The sequence below is a fragment of the Rhopilema esculentum genome, chromosome 7 (assembly GCF_057945365.1).
Source record: "Rhopilema esculentum isolate cy_ngs chromosome 7, ASM5794536v1, whole genome shotgun sequence".
NCBI classification, from domain to species: Eukaryota; Metazoa; Cnidaria; class Scyphozoa; order Rhizostomeae; family Rhizostomatidae; genus Rhopilema; species Rhopilema esculentum.
In genome coordinates this window covers 5,448,471-5,473,145 of record NC_142821.1, presented here as the reverse complement: position 1 = coordinate 5,473,145, position 24,675 = coordinate 5,448,471, and the positions used below count along the sequence as shown (strand labels likewise).

At 35.9% G+C, this 24,675-nt stretch overlaps 1 protein-coding gene across 4 annotated transcripts in view; it reads right to left on the bottom strand.

The window, feature by feature from the left end:
* Positions 1-24,331, bottom strand: part of LOC135683972 (DNA repair and recombination protein RAD54B) — a 51,480-nt gene extending 27,149 nt beyond the window's left edge. The window contains exons 1-17 of one of the 4 annotated variants that reach the window (XM_089109526.1): positions 23,966-24,331; positions 22,104-22,158; positions 21,866-21,887; positions 21,236-21,257; positions 20,551-20,605; positions 20,330-20,417; positions 19,957-20,038; positions 19,109-19,194; positions 18,204-18,281; positions 17,504-17,658; positions 16,800-16,847; positions 15,805-15,886; positions 15,293-15,373; positions 14,264-14,413; positions 13,623-13,679; positions 11,942-11,996; positions 10,808-10,914 (exon numbers count right to left, since the gene is read on the bottom strand). In XM_089109526.1, the coding sequence (XP_088965652.1) occupies positions 10,808-10,914; positions 11,942-11,996; positions 13,623-13,679; positions 14,264-14,413; positions 15,293-15,373; positions 15,805-15,886; positions 16,800-16,847; positions 17,504-17,658; positions 18,204-18,281; positions 19,109-19,194; positions 19,957-20,038; positions 20,330-20,417; positions 20,551-20,605; positions 21,236-21,257; positions 21,866-21,887; positions 22,104-22,158; positions 23,966-24,149 (1,407 nt within the window). In that variant the 5' untranslated portion in view covers positions 24,150-24,331. Of the gene's footprint in view, positions 1-29; positions 3,628-5,533; positions 5,623-6,529; positions 7,039-10,807; positions 10,915-11,941; positions 11,997-13,622; positions 13,680-14,263; positions 14,414-15,292; positions 15,374-15,804; positions 15,887-16,799; positions 16,848-17,503; positions 17,659-18,203; positions 18,282-19,108; positions 19,195-19,956; positions 20,039-20,329; positions 20,418-20,550; positions 20,606-21,235; positions 21,258-21,865; positions 21,888-22,103; positions 22,159-23,965 lie in introns of those variants that run through there. The other 3 variants (XM_089109522.1, XM_089109524.1, XM_089109525.1) reach the window with 3 other exon arrangements.
* Positions 24,332-24,675: the final 344 nt, after the last annotated feature.

The following is a 24,675-nucleotide window of genomic DNA, read 5'->3' as shown; positions in this document are numbered from 1 at the left end:
AGATTATGATGCTCTTGATGTAGCAAACAAAGTAAGCATCACTTTATGTTTGTGTTATATCTAACACATTTGTTGTTCTGTTACAAATGACCCCCATTGCTCTTATCTCATGTATAGCGCTTTATGAATAGCAATTTCTCTCTACCTCAATATGAATAGCATATGGTACAATGCTTGCCAAAATTGTTAGAGCACTTCAACAAAGTATAAGCCTATTTAGATAAATTTTTGGCTGGAGGTATGAAATTGGCAACAGAAATGTTCAAAGAGTTGGGATTAATTGTCTGCAAGCAACTGTAATACATTGTAACGGTTTGGCTTTTATATGTAATCAGTTTAGTAATGTTCCCGTTGCGTGTTAAAGTCACATGGTCAGATAAGTCCTGTTGTGCTAACGAACGCCTTTTTATGGCAATGTGATTGTTTGTCAACATGTAGTGTGACGTCCGTATTGTCCTGTTAATTAGCTTCCGTTTATGTTATTAGTGTGGATTGATCACGTTATAAGGTAATCTTTCTGTTGAATCATTAGAGATAACATCAAAGAAGTATTACTATAGTATAACATCAAGAAACTATTGATAGAATTCTTCCTAAAATTTATTGACGCTGATAAGCAACACCAAAGGTCTCTTCATAAAAATTGAAGGATATAATGCATATCAAGTCGATTGATAAAATCACAAACGTGGAAATCTAGCTTGGACGTAAACTTAGAAATAACTGAGCTTGGGCGCAGATAAAAATAAACTAAGTTTGAATGCAGATCAAAGTAAGAACAAAAAAAACTAAGTTTGAAGGCAGATAAAGCGAATTTAAAGTTATAGGCCAAACAGAGCAGCAAAATAATCGAAAGGGGTTCAGGAGCCAATACCTCCAGGGACATAACAACTAGATATTATAAAATTTGATCATGAAACTCGGAGTATCAACTCTAAACCGTCATATTCTATACACCAAAATCGTTAAGACCCTGCACAACAAATATGCGACAGATATCGAATAGACAATATCATACTACAATTTCTAGATAAATAAGAAGCTTTTCTTAACATTAGAAACTACTACATCTTTTCCTGTTATTGTTTATATTGCACTGAACATTTTTTCCATTAAAATTATCCTTGTAAAAAACAGGAGCAAGTTCTACAAAATCTGTTTCAGTCTTCGCTAATCTAGCCACATCACTACTTGTTTGCCTGCCAGTCTTTCCAACATTCCATAGGAACATTTGGCCTTGTTCCGGTGTAAAATCTTTGCTCATGTAAATTTTCAGTATCCTAGTTCCAAAAATACCAGCCAGCATAACCAAACCAAGAATTATCATAAAATACGAGGTGAGAAAAGCTGTAACAAATGCATTGTCTCTTTTCAAGTCGAAGAGAAACAGCAATGGGATAAACATTAACCAGAGGAAACAGCTGATATACATTGTGATGGAAATGCTGAATGCCTCGTTGAAATTTGAAGGGAAATTGCGAGTCTTGTATCCAAAAAAGGTACATGCACCCATCACCACAACGCATGGAAGAAGATTCAGAGCCGCATTGGCTGGGTCAGATCTGCAAAGAACACTAAGCTGATTCCCCTTTGAACTAACTTCCAAACGAACCTTTGGCCTATCTCCAGCTACCCAAACGATGCCAAGCAATAACTGTATGCATATTATGAAAATGCATATCAAAAGCTGCGATTTTGTACTAACAAAACTAGGCTTTAAAACAAGAGATTTAGAAGCCTTGAAAATGCGGTAGATACGGCTTGTTTTCAAAAGCAGAGGAATGTAGCTAGCATTGAGGCTCAGACTCATGATGAATCGCTGAATTCCACACACAATAACAGATGGTCTTAGGACAAAGACAAACGGACAAACGAAGCAGAGGTACAAAGCTACAAGTATAAAAAGGCTGAGCTCCACTGCAGCTGCCTTGATTATTTTCCGATCTCTGAACCAAACAAACGTACCAATCGTCACAGTGTTCAAAACAATACCCATAGTGCTTCCAATTATAAGTATTAATCGGTAACCATACTGAGAATCGACGAAAATTGACGGCAATTTGTCACAACTGGTTTTCGACCAGTTTGGAACTTCATATAAAGGGCATGTAACACACGTGTCATTAGAGACAATGTCATTTTTGCCGCATTTCGAGCAAGTAAAGCAACAGATAACTCCTGCTGAGCCACGGTCCTTAACAAAACCATTAGGACAGGGCTTGTAGCAAGTTGACAAAGGCATAACATCATTGCTCCATACCACATCCTCTCTGGATAGATTCAACGAACTTTTTCGACTGGTTACATTATAGGTCCATTTACCAACTTCTTTGTACATCAAGCCGTTAAAGTTCAAAATTAGGAAATCTTTGTAGTTAAAGCCTTGTTCATTCACTGCAATCGAATCAGATAGTTTGCATTTTCTTTTCCCAAAGAATTTGACAGAGTTTTTCATAATAGTTTCTCTACAAGTTCTGTTTGTAACTGAGCAGTTAGCATGTGCCTCGCTTTCTTTCAAAGCACATCCAAATGAATCCACAGCATTCAAAATTGGCTTGACTAATGAATACTTCAAATCTACAGCCACCTCATGAAGATCTTCCATGCCAGTACAACGAGGTCTCTTGTCACTAAAACTGCTACTAAGTGACTTATATCTATACGGAATGCTACAATTGAAAAGCATGCTCCAGAATTCTCCAAACCAACGATACTTGTTGGTGCCGAACTTTAAATTCATAAAATATTGCTCAAAGCCTTTATCGTAGGTATCTGCATTTTGCAAATGTAGCAAGCCTTTCACTGATTCTTTCTTAACTCTCAAATCATGCAAATTTGCGCGAAAGCCAGTGCCAGCAATAAAAGTCAAATTTCCATCATTATTAACCGCATTTAGAACTCCCATCGCTTCATGCAACATGGTGAAAAGCACCACAATCTTTGCCGAGTCTCCCCTTGCTAACTTGATTGCAGCATCAACGTATTCATTTCTACTCGGCTTGTCTGAAATCCAGATGGTCTGTGAAATACAGATTCCTCTTTGGTACGCAAGAGCCGCAAAGTTCTCCACTGTTTGCTGTGTGCGCAAATCGTTGGAACTGACAACGGAAATGTAGGTCCAATTCAGTCTTTCTAAAATATCAACAATAGCCTCGTTCTCCAAGGCATCAGATGGGATAGTACGAAACACGTTACGATGTATCTCATCCATTTTGAATTTCCTTGACACTTCTGGCTTCATGACATGATCAAATGCTTCACTAGACGCCAGCACATTGGCCATCGGTGCAGTTGCCACCGTATTCGTAATCAAATAGTATGTCGTTTGCCATGATGTCAGTCCGTTTAAAACCAAGATGTCTTGATAGGTTGAAAATGGTGCACGGGATTCTCTGCAATCAGTTATTTGAAACGACAGTGGCAGTCTAAGGAAGCCAAGCATGTTTACCCGATTAATTGCATATCGTGTGGCTTCTACAAGGATAACACCATCTCCAACATTCAAATGTTCTGATCTCCAACGAAAGTCTTTTTCAAGTGACTGAATATTAAGTAATGCAAGCAGACTGTAAGTCTCGTAGCTACCGCCTACAACTACCTGCCATGCAGATGGATATTTTCCCATATCTAGGAACATAAAAACAGAGCGTTTAAGAGTAAGAGAATGAAGTATGCTTTACTTTTTCTGCAGGAAAATATAATTCATTTGTAAGAAGCGATAATAATATTTCATTTATGAATGGAAACTACCAAAACATAAATTCAAAGGTACTTATTATTACTAATAAGAACAATAACGGCACTGGTGACAGAAGTAAACAAAAATTGGTGAGTGCAACCTGAATTAACAGTGGATATTCAAAAAAATATATCTTATCGAAGGAACATTGTCAACTTGACTTATTCATTTATAATTTGTGCGTATAATTTGCTGTTTTGACAACAGAATCGCTACTTGGAGACCAAAGCTTAGTTTCGCATCGTATGGAATATCGTTAAATTAAGAAAGCAAATCGCGTGTTCAAAGAACACCAGTGCAGTTGCGTGCATTTAAAATCTACCCTAAGTGTCACTGACATGAAAGCTAAAAAACCATATTTTACAATTAAATAACCGTGGCCAAAGAAAATGTCAGAAAATTGTGAAGTAATCTGTTGTATTATTGCACCAGTGTTCTTTAAAGGATGGCAGACATCGGACAAAGCAAAAACGACCTCAATGAAAACATTGTTTTGCTGGTACTGGCTGTTTGAATAACAGTCACAGTCCCGGATACAACTGCATACGTACCCAAAAGATAAAAAAGTGTCGTACGTTGGTACAGCTCGTAAGAAAACACGGGACCGGCTAAAATTCGTCGTATCTGTCCACCTTGTGGCCTTTAACTCCATTTTGACAATAAAAATTCTCAAACGATTCAGAAGACTTTCAGAAACTGCTATGGGGCGTGGTTCAGGTATTCGCAAAAAACAGAAAAATACATATGACCCCAAAAACATGTTGAGTAAGTTAATTCTGGCAACCCTACAAAGTTTCAAACGTTTCAGAACAGTTTACGAAAACAATTTAAGGAGATTCTTGGCGAGAAGATCGCGCATTTGCGGCTAGGCCTAATTTCACGCGGTTTGCGGCTTTGACCATCCTATAACTGCACCCTTATCTCCTCCTCAAGAAGCGAGGGAAATGCAGCCGGCATTTTTACACTTACCTTTATTGGCAGAAAAAGCAATAAGTAGCAAAGCAATTTCGGATTTGATGACACTCATACGAACATTTGCATCTGTTCCCGAAACTTTTGAAGTTGATTTTATGATTTTGCTCACCAAAAATGAAAACAAGACAAGGATGGAACAGCACATAGATTCCATCCCATCGCACTTTTGTTTCCAGATCTAAGTAGTACACAGAAGAAGCCGAAACGAAAGCAATTCTACTTGCAATTTATGTATTACCAAGAAGTGAAATAGGAATTGTTATTATTTGCTCCCAATCCGAGGACTTTGATAAAGTGATGATTACATTTTCCAGCGTTTTCTATTAAGCTGATAAAATTCGATTAGTCGTATTCGTTTTTCCCCAGTAATGCATATGAAAATATGTGCTTATGACACAGGCATAATACTTTATAAAATATCAGTGGTCTGAATGCCAAACGTGTCCTGCTTTGGTGAAAGGAATTGCTACAGGGAAATAAACGTCATAAAATGTCATAAAGACACAAGCTTTGGTTTTAGGTTCTTTTCCAGACCTAAAATGGCCGGGAATGAATAAAAGCCTCATCACTTGCTTTTGATGGCGTTGAATTGACATTGTTAATAATTCAAAATATTTAGAGTCGCACTTGATTAAAAATCTCGCCTGAGATCAGCACGCGAAATTAAAGATAAAATACAAAAACAAATGGTAAATAAACAATGATTTAAGATTTATGCTCAAACATTTGTCCCCAAAGATACTGTAATCAAAATGGTCCATGGCATCGAAGAGCAGGTATAATAAGGTTTCTACCGAAGTATAGATAAATTGTACGTACTTTTGTCAACAATCCGTAACCCGAATGCCCACAACACTTGCTGCAGTACAAGTGGTAACGTGAATGCCAACCAAACTCGGGATGCCATGCTAAAAGATAAACTGAGCCCTCAACAAAAAGGCCAAACGAGATTCCAAACTGATTTTTAAATATCATACTGCCCATAGTGGATTAAGCCTTCTGCTATACCCGGTGTAAGACATCTCTATTCTGTGCAACCATATTTACCCTCTTTCTTCAGGCTTTAGGGCATTATACCGACCAACATAAGGTTTTAACAATCAACGTTAAGCAGTGGCTAGCATTCTTCTGAGCCAGAAACACCCTATTGATAATGAAGATTCAATCACCCTACCTTACAGTACAAAGTCAAATTAAAAGCAAAATTAAAAGATGAAAATATTTTAAGAATTTTGAAAAGAAACTGAAGTGTTAACTTTTACCCAGTTCTTTCGCATTCAAAGCTAAAAAATACTTCTTTATTAGCAAAAGCTTGTTTGCTTTGAAGAGACAAACATCGAAAGAACCAGCAGAAAATTGTTTACCCTATTACATCTCTACAATCAGACCAAAATACACATCTTCGTGTACTAAAAATATAGTCGGGAGCAACTTTCTTCCAACAATTTTTCCTTTTATCCCTGAATTTTCTTCAAAGTTCTATCAGAAATGACTTTTTGCCCCCACTTCTATAAATTAAAAAATTTTAATTACCTTTGAATCATGTTATTCAAAAAGATATCGCTGTCAATATGCTCGCGAAATATCGTTTATTTTAAATTATCATATTTCGACTGAACGAATCTTCCTAATGTCATGGCTTCGTAAATTAAATATGTTTGAACAGAACAAAAAATTGGCAGGTAATCTTTCTGTTCCTGTGTGGAATGTTTGTTTACTTGTTTAAAAAGTTGGAACGCTATTGGAACGGTATGCAATCATTCCCGTGTGAACGGGGCCTAAACTATACTTACTGGATAAACCAAAAAAACTCACCTGTCCTTAAGTCTAAAGTTGGTCTGATCACATCATCAGCTGACACCAATTTGATTCTACAGTGCCAGTCGCTACTTGAATAACAGCATCGCCAACAAATGGTTATTGTTTCATAACTTTTCCGGGTTTCATAACCATGTGGAAAATGTGGAATGACCGCAACGCGCGGAGAACAAACAACAATAATAGTAGCAATATTTCTTTTTACACGATTCAACCTATCAGCTACCCTAACACAATATCAATTAAGTATAAATACATTTGTTCAATTAAAAAAATAATAATTTCAATCTAAAATACTGTTCTACCAGGGGGTCGTGTTTAAATAGACAATCTGTCAGCTCTTCAAGTACTCCTTTAGTTGTTTTTTAAAGCGACAAATAGTCGGGAGATCTCTAATATCAATTGGAACGTCGTTCCAGGCTTTAAGAGCAGAGTGGTTAAAACTTTTTTTCACATGCTCTTTATTTATTCTAGGAATATTCAGAACCCTACAGTACCTTGTTGCATAGTTTGATTACGAGGATCTTTGCTGAAATTTATGCCAAAGGCTTTCTGGGCTTAATTTCTTCATAATCTTATACGTCATGACCGATCGATCGAATCGAATGAGATTTTCAACGCTCAACCAGTTACATGTCCAGTTTTCCTTTAATTTGGCGCTTTCAATTATTGATAGAGCGCGGTCCTGCAAGTTGGAGGGTATCAAGTTTAGTTTTTCGGAGGCTGCCCCAAATAACGTTAGCATACTGTAGGTGACTTTCGACAGTGGAGTAGTAGACACTGCAAAGTTCTTTATGGGGAATTATATTTTTTAACATTTTTAGTGACCTAAGTCCTCCACAAACGTTTCTTTTTACAACTTTGTGTTGCTCATCCCACTTTAGGTTTTATCTACAATTAATCCTAGAGATTTAGTCTTCGTGACACGCTAAATATCAGCTTGAGCTTGAGCGCACTCGAGATATTTAACACATTTACTTTACGAGAATGACCTATTATCATATATTCAGTCTTTTCAAGGTTAGGACTTATTTACTCTCATCCACTCCGAGAGGTTTAGTAATTCCTGCTGTGCCTCGAAGACCAGCTCTTCAACATCATTTGATACGATCATGACATTTGTATCATCAGCATAGATACTAGCTTGTGAATATTTCAAACATTGCTCAAGGTCACTCAGGTATACTAGAAAAAGAAGAGGGCCTAAGCAGGAGCCCTGAGGTATACCACACATAACCTCGCTTGTCATTGATCTCTGACCGTTAACTGAACAAAATTGTTTCCGTTGATCTAAGTAGGATTGAAACCAATTCCAAGCTGTGTTTCTTATACCGTATCTCCCCAATTTTTTTAACATTATTGAGTGGTCAACAGCATCAAATGCTTTTCTTAGGTCAAGAAAGATGGTCAAGGTCAATTTTTGGAATCGATATTTTCATACCAATAATTGGTACTGCATATCAAAGATGTTATTGTTGAGTACAGTTTACGAAAAACCGACTGATTCTTGGTGATAACATTATTTTCAAGAAGGAAGTCAAATAACTGATCGTCAACTATCCCCTCCAGAATCCTAGGAAAAATTGAAATAACTGAAATTGGCCTATAATTCTTGATATCTTTTTTGGAACTCGATTTAAATATAGGACTTACTCTTGCAAGTTCCCAAATGTCTGGGAATTTCAGGGGCGCATCTAGCAAAAAACCAGGCCAAGGCTAGGGACTTTCAGATAATGCATTGATCATTGTGCATAAGACAACATTATTATTCATATTTATGCATTTTGGTACCATGAGGGGGGGAGGGGGGTGGTAGGTACTATCTACTCACAAAATCTAGATTCTAGACTTCTTTCCGACAAAAAACAGTGCCTCTGTGAAAATTTTTCAACCCTCTCCCTTTCTCAATACCCTTTGTTTGTTTTGGATGCCACGGCAAAGTTTTCTCTTTTGTTTTGCTCGCAATTTGTTGTTTTGCCTCTGTAGACACCAGTCTATTCATCAAAATATGATGTTCCGTTTGAGCATAGGTTTTCCGTGCCATCAAAGACCGCAATTTAAAGCAAAGGTAGTTGACACTCCTGGAAAATTAACGATATCTCCTGGTTTTATCTCAAATGCTTAGAAATCTGCTAGAATGCTGCGATGGTCGTGAGTATAAGACATCTGCAGTCGCCATTTCGAATTCAGTGTTTTGCAGTTTCACAATAGAACAGAAACAATAGGTAGCCAATCAACTACGGGCCATTATACAGCTCTCTTACAAGTATGGTCTCATTTCCGAGTTCCAGATGCTGTTTTGACTGAGTTCCATCCGTGTTCCAAGCAAAAGTTTATTGTTTCAATTCATTCATTTCCGAGGCACAAAACGTTTATTTCCGAGTTCTAGGATTGACTGCTGTTGTCCTCCACAGCGTCTGGAAAATCGTTTCCAAATCACGACAGAGAAGAAACTAGAATTTTTAGATTCTAGTTTTTTTAATTTAAATATTACTTGTTTCAGGCAACACTATTTTCAGCTGTATGTTGGAAAACTGGCTGAGTTCTGTGCAAATTTGGACCAACTGAAACAAAAAGCTTATTTAGTGCCTCTAGGATATCTTTGTCTCGAGAGAGATATTTACCATCCACTTCGACACTGGAAAGTTTTACTGAATGCTGACTTTCGTCAAGTACTTTGTTCATGGTATTCCACATTTTCTTTGGATTTCCTACATTTTCATTGATTAGGCCGTGATAATAATCTGTTTTTGCGCTGCGCTCTCTTTGCTACTTGATTATGCAATCTCTTATAAGCAGACCCTTTTTCAGGTGATTTCTCATCCCTTTTTATCATTAGATTTTTGAGAGAAACGGAGAACAAGGGAGCAAATTGGCTACGAACCCTCTTCTTCCTTACATGGAGATTTAGGATCGATTCGAAAATCTCATGAAACGTAGCTGCAATACTAACTGGATCATTATCAAGTGGACTAAGGATATTTGCCCAGTCAATCTGGTCTAGGTCCTTACGGAATAGCATTTTACCATATTTTTTCATGTTGCGAGACTCGACAACTTCTGCTTATTTCTTTTGCGCCTCCAAGGATTTATTTTCCGTAAACCATAAATCAGATAGTGGCCAACCACCCCGGTCTTTACTGCCTCTAGAATATATATTGGACAGGAGGAAGAGAAATGGTCAATGAGCGTCTTAGTTACGATTTGCTCGCCAGATTCAGTGATTGTCATAGCAACCCGTGTAAAACTCTTAATAAGTTGTTCGAGTTGGTACTCAGAGTAAATCAGCCTAAGCTTTTTAGCATTCGCATTTTTTGCGCATTTCAAGTCACAGTTGGTGTCACCAATCAAAATTATTTCTTTTTCAACTTTATCTAGAACTTTAAGAATCCCCATCAACTTTTCAAAAGTAGTATGATCTACAATAGGAATCTGAATATGTAATGACTCCATTCATTCTAATTTGTCTTCATCTATCGCCATACATTTTCACTTTTTTATTTTGCCTACAGGAAATTTTTTACATCACTACCTCATCACTGCACTTTACGAACATATCACTATGTCAAAATTTCCTGTCTTGTTTAGGCCCTAATTAATCCTACAAATCTACATACACCTCAATTCATAAAATATTCACAATTGGCCTAGCCTTTCCTTTCCTACGCCACCTTATTTGTTAAACGTAACTAACCATCGGATATGTATATAATTTTCCATTAGATTTTTAATTAGTTAGTTTTCATTTCGCTGAAGTAAAAACGCACAAAAACACAGCAGATTTGTTTTCATTGTGTCGATGGTCTTAGGCAGCTTAAACCAAAATCAAGAAAATAAAGATAAGGATTGGTGAGATCGTACAATTACAATTATCTTATTAATAGCTCATTATTCGTGCACAGCCACAATTTGAGCTATTAAAAATACAAGCAAATTAATGGCAGCTTATATCAGAGCAAAAGTGATTATAACTATACCGGTTTTCTGGCGCCATAATTCATGAAACATACGATCAGTTAAGATGATCAGAACTCGAGAGAAAGTAAGGGGATATGAGATTTTCTGTCAAATTCCACTCGAAAAAAGACAATTTTACGCCACTTCGCTACCACTACTACCGCTCTCTGTTTTTAAGCTAAAAAGAAAAGCTGAGCGCAAAGGAAAGATGTAGATGATGTCAGAGTATAAACCTTAGCAGAATAAATATGCATCTATTTCAAATGAAAATGGGGTAAAATACTTAAAAATCACTAATATAAAAATGATTAAATTTACCTCAGCAGCTCTCTGTTTGCCAAGCTCATCATCATCAACCGAGCAGTTTGGTTGTTGACTTTTGTTGATTGGATTTTCAAACACTTGACGAAATGATGATGAGGTACCTGAGAATAAATATACAAAAATCTAACAAAATAAAAATGAGCCTAGAACGACAATAAACCAGAATGTGCACACGACATGTTTTATTGATAGATTTACCGTGAGTACAATAAAAAGCTTAGAAAGGCTTAGAAAAGGAAGGCTAGGGGTGCAAACAATCAACCCCAAAAAAATCATTTCTAGCATGAACACTGGTCCGAAAATGTTTTTCTAACCCTCCTCAAAAATGAATTCAAAAAGTAATTCTACCATTGACTGACCTGGAAGAATAATTTTGGCACAAATCCTTGATCCAAAAAAGACCCTGAGCTCTATTATTCTAAAAATATATTAGTACCCTTGTCAATCCCCCCCCCCTTGGGTGACCATGCGAAAATTCAATTGGTAATATACACAAAACACAACTTGTAATTTAGAAGACATAAAAACATCGATAGATGCATAAAAATTCCAAGGCACACCTAAATAAAGATATGCAAAGTATGTAAATTGTTTTTCTAAACTTAGAGAATGAAGAAATCGTAAGTTCAAGAATTAAGACATAAAAAAGCGCCCCAGTGTTTAAAAGAAGCTTTAGGAAAGGCTTTCTCACAACAAAAGAGAGAAAAGATAAAAGTCAAGAAGATTTTGGAATTGATCGCAAAAAATAATGCACTAGCAAGGGGGCATGACTGAGAAAGGATGAAAATGGAACTGAACATCTGGAGATTTTGCATTCAGCAGGAGAGGCTGCAACTGATCAATAACAGACATTATATTACCCAAACTAACAAAATCCTACCAACAGCGGATATATTTTTGGAAAACATTTTATGTAAAACAGTTCCTTAATGCGATAACGCGATAGGATCATGGCTGAGGCAGAGCCACGTGACCTTAAAAATAAAAAATACAGCAACATCAGACCTCAGCCAATTTTGAACTTGTTTATTTAATTCTGAATACCTCTAATTTCGAGGAATTCTTGGTTCTGTTGAAGAATGTATGGCTCAAACTAAAACTTATAGCTACATTCAGCTAGAAAATTACCAAATATTCCTGGATTGCAAAGCTGCGCCAGAGTGAAGAACTCCTTTAGATCATTCTAAAACGGAAGAAAAGGCCGTGAGTTAGAGAAATCTGGAAATTAAAAATGCATGGCCTCAGATTTGACATCCTAAAACCGAATTCTCTGAATATAACATTTGAGCTCTGAAATTTCCCATACTTAGAATTCATCCTCTTTACTTTCACACACAATAAACTTACACACCATAACCCTGAACTTGTGATCTCGAACTTTACACTTTAAAAATTCCTGCTTTGAAACTTCAAAAAATTTTATGGTAAAAAGCCTGTCAATTGAGAATTCATACATTTTCAAATTCTGTGAACCAAATCTTGCTTTGTCAACTCAAAACTCTAAAACTTCACACTCTTGTTTCATATTTCATATTCTTCAAAAGTTAAAAAGTAATTGTGGAATTTTATATTTGTAGCTTGTGGACTGCCATCTTTGAGAAAAGGATATCTTAAAAAGCTTCAATCTGCTTCACTTTATCTTATGCTGGGATTGTAAGATCTTTGAATCTTTGTTGAACAAGTGGAACAGAAAAGTTTATAATGTTCATGAAGTGTCATATAAACAAGCAAACAGCTTGCTTCACAAAGCATGAAACAAAGAAGCAAAATTGACGTTCTATGAAATTTAATTCATAATGTTCAATGTTTTAGTTTAATTAGATTCCAGGTGATCAGATGGCTCTAATGGTCAGTCCAGATATCTCCCCTGTAATGTAGAATGGTTTAAATACAAAGAAAACTCGCAAAATGTTATATTTCATCGCAAAGTTTGTTTCAATACCGAAAAAACAAATTGATTGTCTCAATAGATGTTTTGCAATATCAAATAATTTTGTGGCAGAGAAGGGCCAATGCTCGTTTGAATTTAGAACTCACAATATCAGTTTTGAATCCTAATTTGAATTTTAAGATTACAAAAATTTTAAAAGGTTGAGAAGCGGATTTGAAAACTACAAAAATTTCAAAAGGTCGAGAAGCGAATCCAGCATAAAGCCCCGGCAAAACGACTGGACATTTGCACTGGTCATGCACTGGACATTGCTCACTTTGCCCAGTTTGTGGACATCCAGAAATTCTTGGTGGTGGCAAAACGACTGAACATTGTCCAGTGTACTTTTGCGCTTTGGTAGAATGTGCGCGGGAATACTGCGGATGAAGAAGAGCTAGGCCTGCTAGGTTCATCACAATCACCATACTCGTGCTCTCTGTCATCGTTTTCCTTATCGGAACTAAAGCTAATCGCTTCAGAGAAGACTCGTTGTTACTAATGAAATGCCTTTTCCTGTTCTTCGTCGAATTGGATGTTAATATTGAATTTGAATATGGTAAATAAATTCGCGCTAAATCCAATCCATTACATCAATTGCACGTGCGCGGACTGGACAATGTTCAGTGGAGTGGCAAAACACTGAACATTTCTCTACAACATCTATGAATAAAATAAATTTAATCCTGTCCACTGAACATTTTGACTGCTTTCAAAATCGACTGAACAAACTCAACATCGCTGAACAAGACTGGACAAGGTGGCAAAACGACGCAACATTTACGCTGGATATTTTTCCAGTACATGTTCAGTGAAAATGTCCAGTCGTTTTCCCGGGGCTTAAGGCAGATAATAGACAGGGTGGGTAAAATGAAGAATTACCTGAATTGGCGTCCCCGTCAGCAAAATAATACGCTCAATACAAAGACTGGTTATCGCCTAAAATGTATAGTCATTGTTAGATCTTAAATTGATCGAAATAGAGTTCGAAAGAGATGACGTCACAAAATCCTATTTCAATTTTTTTTAACTTGGATCACATAATCTAAAAAAGCATCACGGAAAACGTCTGACTGTGCACAGCCAGCTAAATGTTTTGCAGATTGGCCGAGATATGATCACTGTCCTAATCGCATCACTGCCATGTGGTCTAGTTCATTTGTTCAGGCCAGAATAACAGTAACCCGTTACAAATCTCAAATCGTTCGTCAGCCACATCTTGCCAAATTATGAACATACTTAAGTTCTTAAAGTTGCGCGGCCAAGGTGAAAATCTGAAAAATTGACTTTTTTATAGACGCAACACTTTTTAGAGGTCTATAGCAAGTTCGCTGTAATGAAAATGGATTCTTCAAACCAGTTGCTTCCTTCCATAAAATATCTTTAACAAGCGAGGAAACAAATATCTGTGATTGCAGTGTGATGTCTGTTATTACAGTGTGCTCTATAAAAATCAGTAGGTCCCTCTTCATTTAAATATATCAACTGAAATTCAAATTAGCTAATATAATACGCTGACATACAGCTGACGTCTTAATACTGAAATTCTTCAGTCTGTGTGCTTCATCACAAACTAACAGATCGAATCCAAAGCATTTTACTTTTGATATGTAGCGAAGCAGCATTTCGTAACTCACAACCATCACTGGGTGAATTAGTGACTTCCCAAATTCCTAAATGAGAAGTAGAGTTGCATTTAGGAAGAAAAGGGCTAAAACAAAGAAATATAGGAAGTAAAAGAAAATAAACATGCATAAAAATATTTACATCACGAAGAGCCAACGGATTTCATTGAGAAAAAATTTGGATGTCAAGATTGGAAAAATTTCATTGATAAAAACACTTTTTGACATAAGCTTAGTATGTTCAAATTTAAGAAATGATAATGTTTGCAATATTCATATAGAATGCAAACCACAACGGAACATTTAATATGACGTATCTCCGTATTGTGTCATTTTGGACCTCCAGACCTATCATTACTTTATATCCTTAAAATTTTTGATAAAGTACCCCTATCGTTACGCCACGTAGCAATGAAATGGCAGCGAAGGAGGCACCTTGATCAAACTTTAGCATATCAACAGTTAACAGGTCAACTCTGAAACTAGGACTGAACTTGCATCAAAACATGTAAGGCAGGATGCCAAAAAGGCAAATTGTCCAATCACTTTTTACTATAACTCTTCTTACCTCAGAGGCAATCGAAAAATGCATAATCAGATAACCAATATTAGCCAATCATTACGCGTGCGAGTGGTATCAAGCTCACTGATTGGTCAATTGTTGATTGACACATAGCTAAAGCATCTTTTGTACATTTCGATTGTCTTTAAAGACGGCCATATTTGATTACCGCTTACCAAGCACATTTTTGAATAAACATCACCCACCATCATTATTGTCGCTGCAGCGTTCTTTCACAAGCACTATTAACAATCTCTTTCATAATCAAAATGATACTTGTGCTAGTAAGCACATGTCAAAGAATGTCTCATCAAATCGACAATTAATCGTAGTAAAAGGGCTTATATTAAAAAATGGTAACCTACCTCTATATGTTTTGCAGAGCTTACAGCAAGCACTCTGACCCTCTCACTTCCAAGCCACTTTTTAAATTCTGTGTACCAGTTCTTAAAGATATAAAGACAACGTGAGAGAAAAAAAGAAGGCATAATCAAACAAATACATGCACTCGATCGTCTTTTAAAACATCTAAATACATATTTACAATTAATTTACACATTTTTGAAAAGGACAATCTCCTATGGGTTCCTGACTTTTTGTCTATATCATTTTATCTGTGTTTTATCTAACAAATCCAGCATTGAGTAGACTTCAGCAAATAACACTATACAAGCACCGAGGACCAGGGGGCTGGGGGGCCGAAATTCAATCATAAGCACGCGCTTTCCACAAAAAGGGCGTTTTGGGATAGAAGATAATTTATGCATTGAGTTTGGTATCGGTTTATATAAGCATCGGTATGCAAGTGACGAAAACTGGCGTTCATGAACAAGCAAACACCCCCGGTTTTTTTGTCAAGCAGCGGTGGAGGAGTTACCTTCACAAGACTTCCTGGCGTGACCACCAAAGCTCTTTTAATTACCGGTTTCGAGGAATACGGACCTTGCTTCAGCAGCGTCCTGAAAGGTAAACGTTGTCTTATACACTTTCTATCCCTCCCTATCTGGCCGGCAATAAAGACGTCATAAAAGGTGATTGTATATAGATTGATAAACGCCTTTTTGTTCTTTGGTCATAAATACAAAGGTTAGAATAAAGAGTTATGGCTTGAGAAGTATTGTGTGCTCAAGAAGACATAAAAAGAGCTAGAGGAACTTGGAAATTCTGTGATGTTTCATGGTTTACCAAAAATTGAAGGTATTAAGGAAGGGGAAAAGATGAAACAAATGCTGAATTGCATTTTAGTCAGGCAATATTTCGTGTACGGCAAAGTTGATGGTCGGGAGTGGGCATTCCTTTCATAAAGTCGCATATAAACAATTCTTGACATAGACCTTTTCTATTTTATCAAAGGCAGCAAGATTCATCTATCGCCCGAGAACATGCTTAAACAACGAGCAGTGCAACAATATTGATGACTTTATCTAAATAGGCATAAATACTAACATTGAAATTTTATCCCTCAAAAGTATCTTCATCAGGTTCCTTCAGAATCTAAGACAGGCAGACTAATGTTTTTTCCGTGACACAAATATATCTTAAACGGCCTTTATCTAGCAAGGAATTGTCTTCACATCCGGACCTACTCATGAATCATACCAATCAATCCATACGGTGGAATATTAAAAACCGCTAAGTTTCCTTTACCTATTCGAGGGAAGGGAAGGTTTTACAGCTGTACCAAGTTACGTAAACTAAAGAGTAATTATTCTGTCAGTGTTTTTGCAGCTCTGTTGGTTATATTTTGAAATGGTATATTGCAACCTAGGAAATAAAAAATAGAAGGTCTCGAAATGGCCTAACAGAATTGCTACACAAAGTTTATTATCATGTGAACAGGAAATAAAAAATAAAATACCTATAAAAACATACCATATTAAGGAAATGCATTGGAGGGTCTTACCAAGACCCATTTCATCGCTGAAATTCAAATTCATTTGAAAATTGTTTATTTGAAGTCATATTCGAATCAGCAGTGCAAATTGAGCTTCTAGAGTCGAGGAGCAGGGGATGAAATTCTTCAAATCAGTTGATACATCGACCTTTTATTTTACCTATTCCCTCGGTACTTCGGTTCTTGAGGTAAATTTACCCAGATATATCGAGTTGTGAGGCAAAAATAGCGAGATACTTGAATATGCATAACTTTTCTTTAAACGTTGTGAGGCAAAAATAGCGAGATACTTGAATATGCATAACTTTTCTTTAAATATGCAAAACTTTTTTTTTTCTAAATGTCATAACTCTGTAGTCAAACTCTTGCCCAATACTAAAATCAGAATATATAAACCACCAACAAATAAGCAAATGTTGGGAAAGATCAATAAGCAACTCGATAGCTCTCAAATACAGCAGCAGACAGGACCTTTGTAACATACAAACTACGTTGGCAATGGCATCTCTAGCCCCAATGACTTTCCATTGTTTCAAACAATTGGCTATTGTCCTTCTCTTCATACAAACAAAGGCTTACTCCTGCAGCTAATTTCCCTTCGAAATGGCCATAGCAGCATAATATGATAAGAAGGGTTAACTCTAAGGTACGAAGCAACCTTCCAAAAGAGACTTGATCTTACGCAAGAATGGCTCCATTGCCATTGAATTCTCCCATTCCCATAATGCATTTGTACAAGAATATGACGCCATCCTTTTGATGTGGACGTAAGTGCGATGATATGACTGGGTCAACTACTACATCCACTATAGGACAGCCCTGCTTATTTTGCTTCCACTGAAACAAATTCAGCAAAAATTAGAAGGAAGCAATGCTTGAAAACTAATCAACAACTGGGGAGATAGTTAAAGGTAGGTGCGTGGCAGATACAAACAAAAGGGTGATAAAAGAAAATCTTCAAAATCTTGCTAAGTTGAATGGGGAGTTTTTCTATTTCCTCAAATCTCAATTTCAAAGAATGAGATAAAAGACACGTATACTCTCTAGTTTAAGATAAGCTTTTTCAAAAAATCTGAATCATACCAAAGCAATTGTTTAAACGATGCTCCGAAACGGAGACAAGGAAGGAATAACCTTTCAGCGATTTAAAAGTGCTTGATCGTCAAATATATCTGGGGTGATTGTTTTTCTAAAAGAATGGTGGTAAATTGGCTAAATTCTCGTTCTGGGGAAATTAGTCTACCTTCTACTGAAATGGCGGTTGACTAGTTGAGAAACAGATCACGTGACTTACAATAGGCTTTAAGCCAATCGACGCGTAAGCCAGTCGAGAAACGGAGCTACTCGGCGTACAAAAAAGTGGAAAAAGCATTTAAAATTACCTGAAGGTTAGAATTAGGCCTGGGTAGTACTACAGCACCATCTGCTTCAGGGTTGTGTCTTGGTCTAATGGTTTTCGGCTATTTGGATCAGAAAGACAAGCAAGGTCTTCGTGAGGACAAAAAAACAATGCGAAAAACGATACAAGATACTCGAAATAAAAGTCTGAACGCCGTACACCTTTGATATTAGCTACCTTAGCATCTAGGGCAAGAAGTCTGTTTGTATTTAGCGTTGCATCTTTTATTCTGTCCTTATGATATTTCTTTAAAGAGACGTGATGTTGTCACACCCTGATTTGGTAGTGCCCCAATATGGCTATAAATCTAATTTTCACACATTTCCTATGCATTTGAACTATGCATTTCAAATTTCACCAGCCCTCGTGATATTTCAATTTCAACGAAAATTTCCTGTTCTTTCAAGAACATTGATATGATGTAAAGCGACAACTATAGCTTTCGTCCCAACAGTTGTGCTATTAAAAGATTTAATATTGGTTTACATAGCTTTTATGAGACAACACTGATCGGTATGGATAAAAGGCATATCGGCATTAGTTCTGACATTGCTAAACTATTTTTGACCTCAATATGGACCTTTTCTTTGCTTGAAAGATTATGCTCTCTTCAATCGAAATTTTCAGTGGTCCATCAAAAAACGGGTAGCTTTATGTTTATCTGCATTCTACCCAAGTTTATCTTAGAGATATATCTTAGCATTCTCTTAAAGTTTCCTTGCATCACATTTGCAAGCTGTTAAAAGTGAATGGACATTTCAATAAAGTTTGCCTTTTGTATAAAACTATAAGTAAGAAAAATACATTGAATTCTCAAAATGTGACGCAAAAGAAATCATAGAGTAAAGCAGCAATGAAGATGTAATGCAGCCGTTTGCTGAAACATACCTTAGCTAACTTAGATAAGCAAGAACTTCGAGGAAGTGCAGAGTGGGAAAGAGAAAATGGTGCATTGTAGGTCAGCATCGTTTTTCCTAAAAAGATCATAGAAGATTGTTGTCATCATAGAAAAATAAATTTAAGAACAGATGTTACGTAATTTAAATTAAAGGAGCTATCCTCTAATGACTCTTCAATTCGACCAACATTTAGCATCGATCATCTGTTCAAACTTGACCGTTCTGATGTTTAAGACAATCAACAAGAAATGTCCCGAGAGTCTGCATGATAAATTTACTAAAAAGATTACAATAAGCAAGTATGATACAAGAAATAAGACTGATCTCCAAGTCCCAAGGCTGAATTTAGACTACCGTAAAAAGACTTTTCCGTACACTGGTCTGAATGGAAAACTCATGGAAAAATAGAAATGAGTTTATAATTTGTTCATATTATTTTCTATATCTTTATTACCCTTATTTGTATTAAGAATTGACATTTATGGGTATCGTACAAAAATAACTTGAAATAGAATAAAAAAATTGTTAAATATCCAATCGAATTGTTCAGTCATAAATGCCCTGCAGTGCCTGAACAGTTGGCAGACGCAACATATTGCCTAAATTTGAGATTGAGTCAAATTAAAGAATTTGAGCCGGTGTCATAAGAGACTGTAATGAAATTTCGTCTTGATGTTACTAATCTTGTATAGTAATAAAGCATTACATGTTACTAATCTTGTATAAGGGAAAAGATATCTTGCAGAATGTAAGAAAAGCATGCACAAGCCAATCGGAACAGGTCTTGAGACCTTTCAAATGCAGGCCATGTGCAAAATATGTAAGTGAAGTACCTACCGGCAGGCAAATTGGTTTCTTCAATTGTTTGGCTGAAACATCGCCCACTTTTATAAGAATCCTCCGATAATTCGTTCAAAATCTTTTAAAATAAAAATCAGTAGGTTTTAAGAAAATTTTCCCAATAATAGCAGATCATATGACGAGAGTCCAGGTAATGAAAATTATTATTTACTGGTCAGTTGCATACAGCCTTATACCCTATATTATAGGCAGAGCCATCTCCTTCATTAAATGTTGCAACTTAATATTGTCTTGATCTATATGATTTGCCTTCATATCCTGGCATTCATTATAAATTAATTTGAATATTCCTTGCGAAATAAAAAAACAGAAATTCCATGCCACTTTAATGAATGAGTGTAAGGATTACCTCTACATCTTTGCCACCAATAGACAAGGTGGAGCCTTCACACAGGGACTCGAGTTCTGATGACTTCAAGCCTGAAGTTCGTCCAATGCTTAGGATGCAAAATAAAGTAATTTCTTACGATCAAATGGAATCCATCATAGTAAAATGGCTATAAGCAAAAGATAAAGGAAAAGGCATCAATGGGGAAGAAGAATTCAATAACCAGTATCTGAATTACATACTCCTTGCCCTCCAAGTCTTTCAATGTAGCAAATCTGCCATTCACAATAAGGATACCTGAAAAGAAATGTATAATCAAATTCAATGTTAACAAAGAAACAACAAAAACAAACTGGAAAAAATAAAAAAATTCCATTTCATAATCATCACTATTTCATAATCATCACTATTTTGACAAACTTGTTTACAATCCATATAATTTTTGCTTTTTTGTAGCAGATGTTTACTGCAGTCCAAAATAACAGATAAAGAAAAGCCATGCTTTATTTCAATCTAATGTTTCCACATTAAGACAGCAGTTGTAAACAAACAACATAGCCAATGGTTGGAAAGATAACATACAATAAAGAATCATTGTTTTTGGAACCTAAAGCTTAATTTCCTTCATTTTAAACCATTGAAAAAGCTTGTGTCAGTTGTCACTTGTCTCAGCAAGGATCAAATAAAACATTAATCAAGCCAGGGTGCTTTCCTCTTTAAAGTCTTCTTTGAATCTACTTCAAATTGTCAACAAAAACGAAAAACTTTATCTTGGTAGCAGTTTTTGGATAATATGAAAAATACATTCAATATTGTGCAAGGCATTAATTCTGTGTCTAAATATGCATGTTGAAATTGAAAGTACATATTTTCATTTATGAATAAAGCAATAAAAAATGATTGGGTTGAAAAGAAAGGAAACTTTACCATCATTGTCCCAGGTCTTGTGCTAAAAACAGTTCAGTCCATTATTTTTAAACCAGAAGCATGAAATTTTGTAACATTCAATGAAATGATAAAGACAGATGAAAGAGAATGACCTTTGCAGACAGTTTTTGTATTAAAGTTTTGAATATAGCCTGAAACATTCACTTAGATTTCAACCTTTCTGTTTTTCTTTACAAATAAACATACCAGAATTGACTGACATTCTTAGCATTCTCTCTATTGTATTTTATTGTATTTATTGTTTTCAAATTGTGCCATTTTCAAATCTGCTGTTTTCAAAACTGCTTTCATATCCCTTTTGATGAGACATTTTTTAAAGTTGGGGTAAAAATATCAACATTTTTAAAGGGTTTCGTGAAGACTGCTACCATTGTTGGTGGCAAAAGGGATTGCTGGGAACTGCACCTAAAACATTTTGAGCATCAAATTTGGTAAGATCCCTGGCTATACTCCTAAGCTTTCCTTTATCATTATGCCACCAGAAATATTCATTGTTAAAGTTGTGTGAAAACTGAAGAAATGATTTAAGAATGCGTGTTTTTAAGGCTCCATATACTGCATTGAAATCATGTTTTCGCATCAGACAAGGAGAGACAGATATTTACTTACTTTCTTCCTTGATGCCTTGCACCTAGGAAATCAAAAAAAAATAATTCACAGAACAGTTTCATAGAACATGAGTTCAAATTTAATGCAGATGCAAATCAAAGTAACAACTTCATCAGTAAAGAGAGAAGTAACTTAGAGATAAAAATCCAAAAAAAGGCTTGCAGGAGCTTAGTATCATTCAATGCAAATGAATGCAAGCTGGAAGAAGCAATAAAAAGCAAATAACATTAATACTTGCCAGACGACATTGAAATATCTTTTAACATCTTCATTAGAGATGGCAGTCTGAACATCTAAAAAATTCGATAAAAAAAATATTAGGACTGTTAAGAGGTCAGTTTGAAAAGCAACTTTTTCAGAAAAAGTTAGCATCAGGTCTAGGATTAAATTTTCCAATGGTAATATCATTTGAGCATACTTTTGCGACCAGAACAACAGTTTTTCAAAGAGCTTCTGTATCAACATAATTTAATAAAAGAGCTGGCATACATCTATTAGCAAGCCTTCCTGTTTCTGTCAGTAGGGGCAGCAGTAGTTAGGGTGTATATTTTAAAACAATTTGCACCAGTTTTAATCTAATCTATTTGTTATATATATGTTCACTTTTTAAAATTGTGATTCTGCATCTCCATAGGGCAGAAACAGCTTCATAACCAGTCTTTCTTGAATCAACATGAAAGGCAAGTTACTGCCACAAACCAACAACAACACAAGTGTATGTTTATAACTTTCGAACAATTAAAAATATTTGATCTATCGAGGCCATGGCAAATCAGCCTAAATAGACAAAAAAGGTGCCAATATGGGTCAAAATAGTAAAAACTTCTCATGGCTGATTTCATTACCTTGCATCTAAGGTTACCTGCCATCAACATTGTTAAATCAAAGGCAATATTATGATAAATCAAAAATTCCCTTCAGACATTCTAACCCCAAACTTTTGAATATGCTTGATGTGTGTTTCTGCAAAGAAGTAATTGTACTTGAACAATTCAGGGGATATACACATAAAAAAGGGACACTACTTAAGTGTTGTTGGTTACATTACTGTGGATACATAGACGATGGAAGATGATAATAACAGTGACAAAATTGAGGACCTGATTACGGTTTGACAATGGTCATTACACTATGTTCCCAAGCATACCAGGCATTGAAATTTCCCATTAGTTGGACTACACAAAGACTTATCGTTACCTATCCAATTAGCTAATTTGCACTGTTTTTGTGATCAAAAACACATCACAAATTCTATAGTTAACTCTGAATAGTTGACTGATTGACATATGCCTTTAATTGTGGATGTGTTAGATCTTTAGTTAGTCTGCAGTGGTAAACAATTTTGCACCAGATCTGGATGGAGCACAAACCTTCAAAAACTTGCCAATTTTGTTTTGGTGAGTTCTATTTGCAGTTACACCTAGCTGATGTGTATATAAATACAAAATCTAGCAGTAATTTGAACAAAATTCTTAGAGCAATTAGTTAACATTCATGGAAGTAAAGATGGATGGTAGGGCAACATAACTAGTTAAAAACACATTTGAAGATTTCAGGGGACTTGTTTTTTTTAAACTTTGGCTACCAGTTCTTTTTGCAAGCCATCATTTCCTGAGTAACTAATGACTAGAATTTTTAACAAGCAAAAATCACAGAATACGTACAGGATCCAACCCTTTAAATATCACAAACATTTCCGTACATTTTGTACAAAAATTTCAAATACGATTTGAAATTGTAGAGATGTCAATTTTATCCAAATTTGGTGTAAAGTATCATATGTTTGGTTTATGAAAAAAATAAAACGTTTCAATTAATTTTTATGATTTGCTCTACTTCACTGCTTTAAATTTGTTACCCTGTGTAGCACCAACGAATCCAGACAACGTGCCGCATATTTATGTGATTTTAAAGAATGTTTTTAATAAAAGGTAGGCATAAATTAGAAAAGCAAGAGGTAGGCCTAGCCCTAGGCCGCCTAATCGGAAATGCCTGATCAAAAAAGTTAACTTTGCTGCATAAAGTGGCTACTACGGGAAGAAGTATAGCATCTCTGCTGATGAGTTTATGATAACTTTTTAAAGTCAGGCATCGCCTCACCTTGGCTTTTGCTATCATAAAAGAGTTTTACGGAATCGCCAATTTGCACATTCTCCTTATCACCCGCCCTACAACTCCCAGTTGCAGTGATTGTAGCGTCTTTGAATGGCGTTGCAAATTTTCCTATCTTCGTAGATTTGATCGAGTGCTCGAGAGCCACAGAAGGTGCTGCCGACCGCTTCATTTCTGAAAATTCTCAATCCAAACAAAACTATGTCGACTTCCAAGCACGATTTACATTAACGCCATCCATCGTGCTGGAGAAACTTTCGCGCCATCTCATCACAGGGATAAAAGAGGCGGAGTGGTAGAAAATACTTATGACTCCTTCGTAAAAAGTTTTCTTGATTTTGGGGACTCAGCCCTCCCCCGCCTTAAATACTGCAGTGATCTTGCTTCGAAGTATTCCCTTGTTCTTAGAAGTCAAGAAATGCTTTATTTGCAAATATGTTGAGGTAGGGTGCAGACAGATTGTTTATATTCTTATCTCTGGCGACTTTTGAATACTGTCTATTCCTTTGAAGTTACAGAACATTTTTATATTGGTAAATTTGCATTAAACCTGATCGTTTATTTATCGTTCAAATATTAATCGTTCAAAAGTTGAGCTCAAAGGTAAATTAAAAAGGCCACCCCTTTTGTCACCTTTGTTAGCTTTTCTGGTTGAATTTTTACAAGAATTGATATCCATTTGGTAGAGACTTGATTCA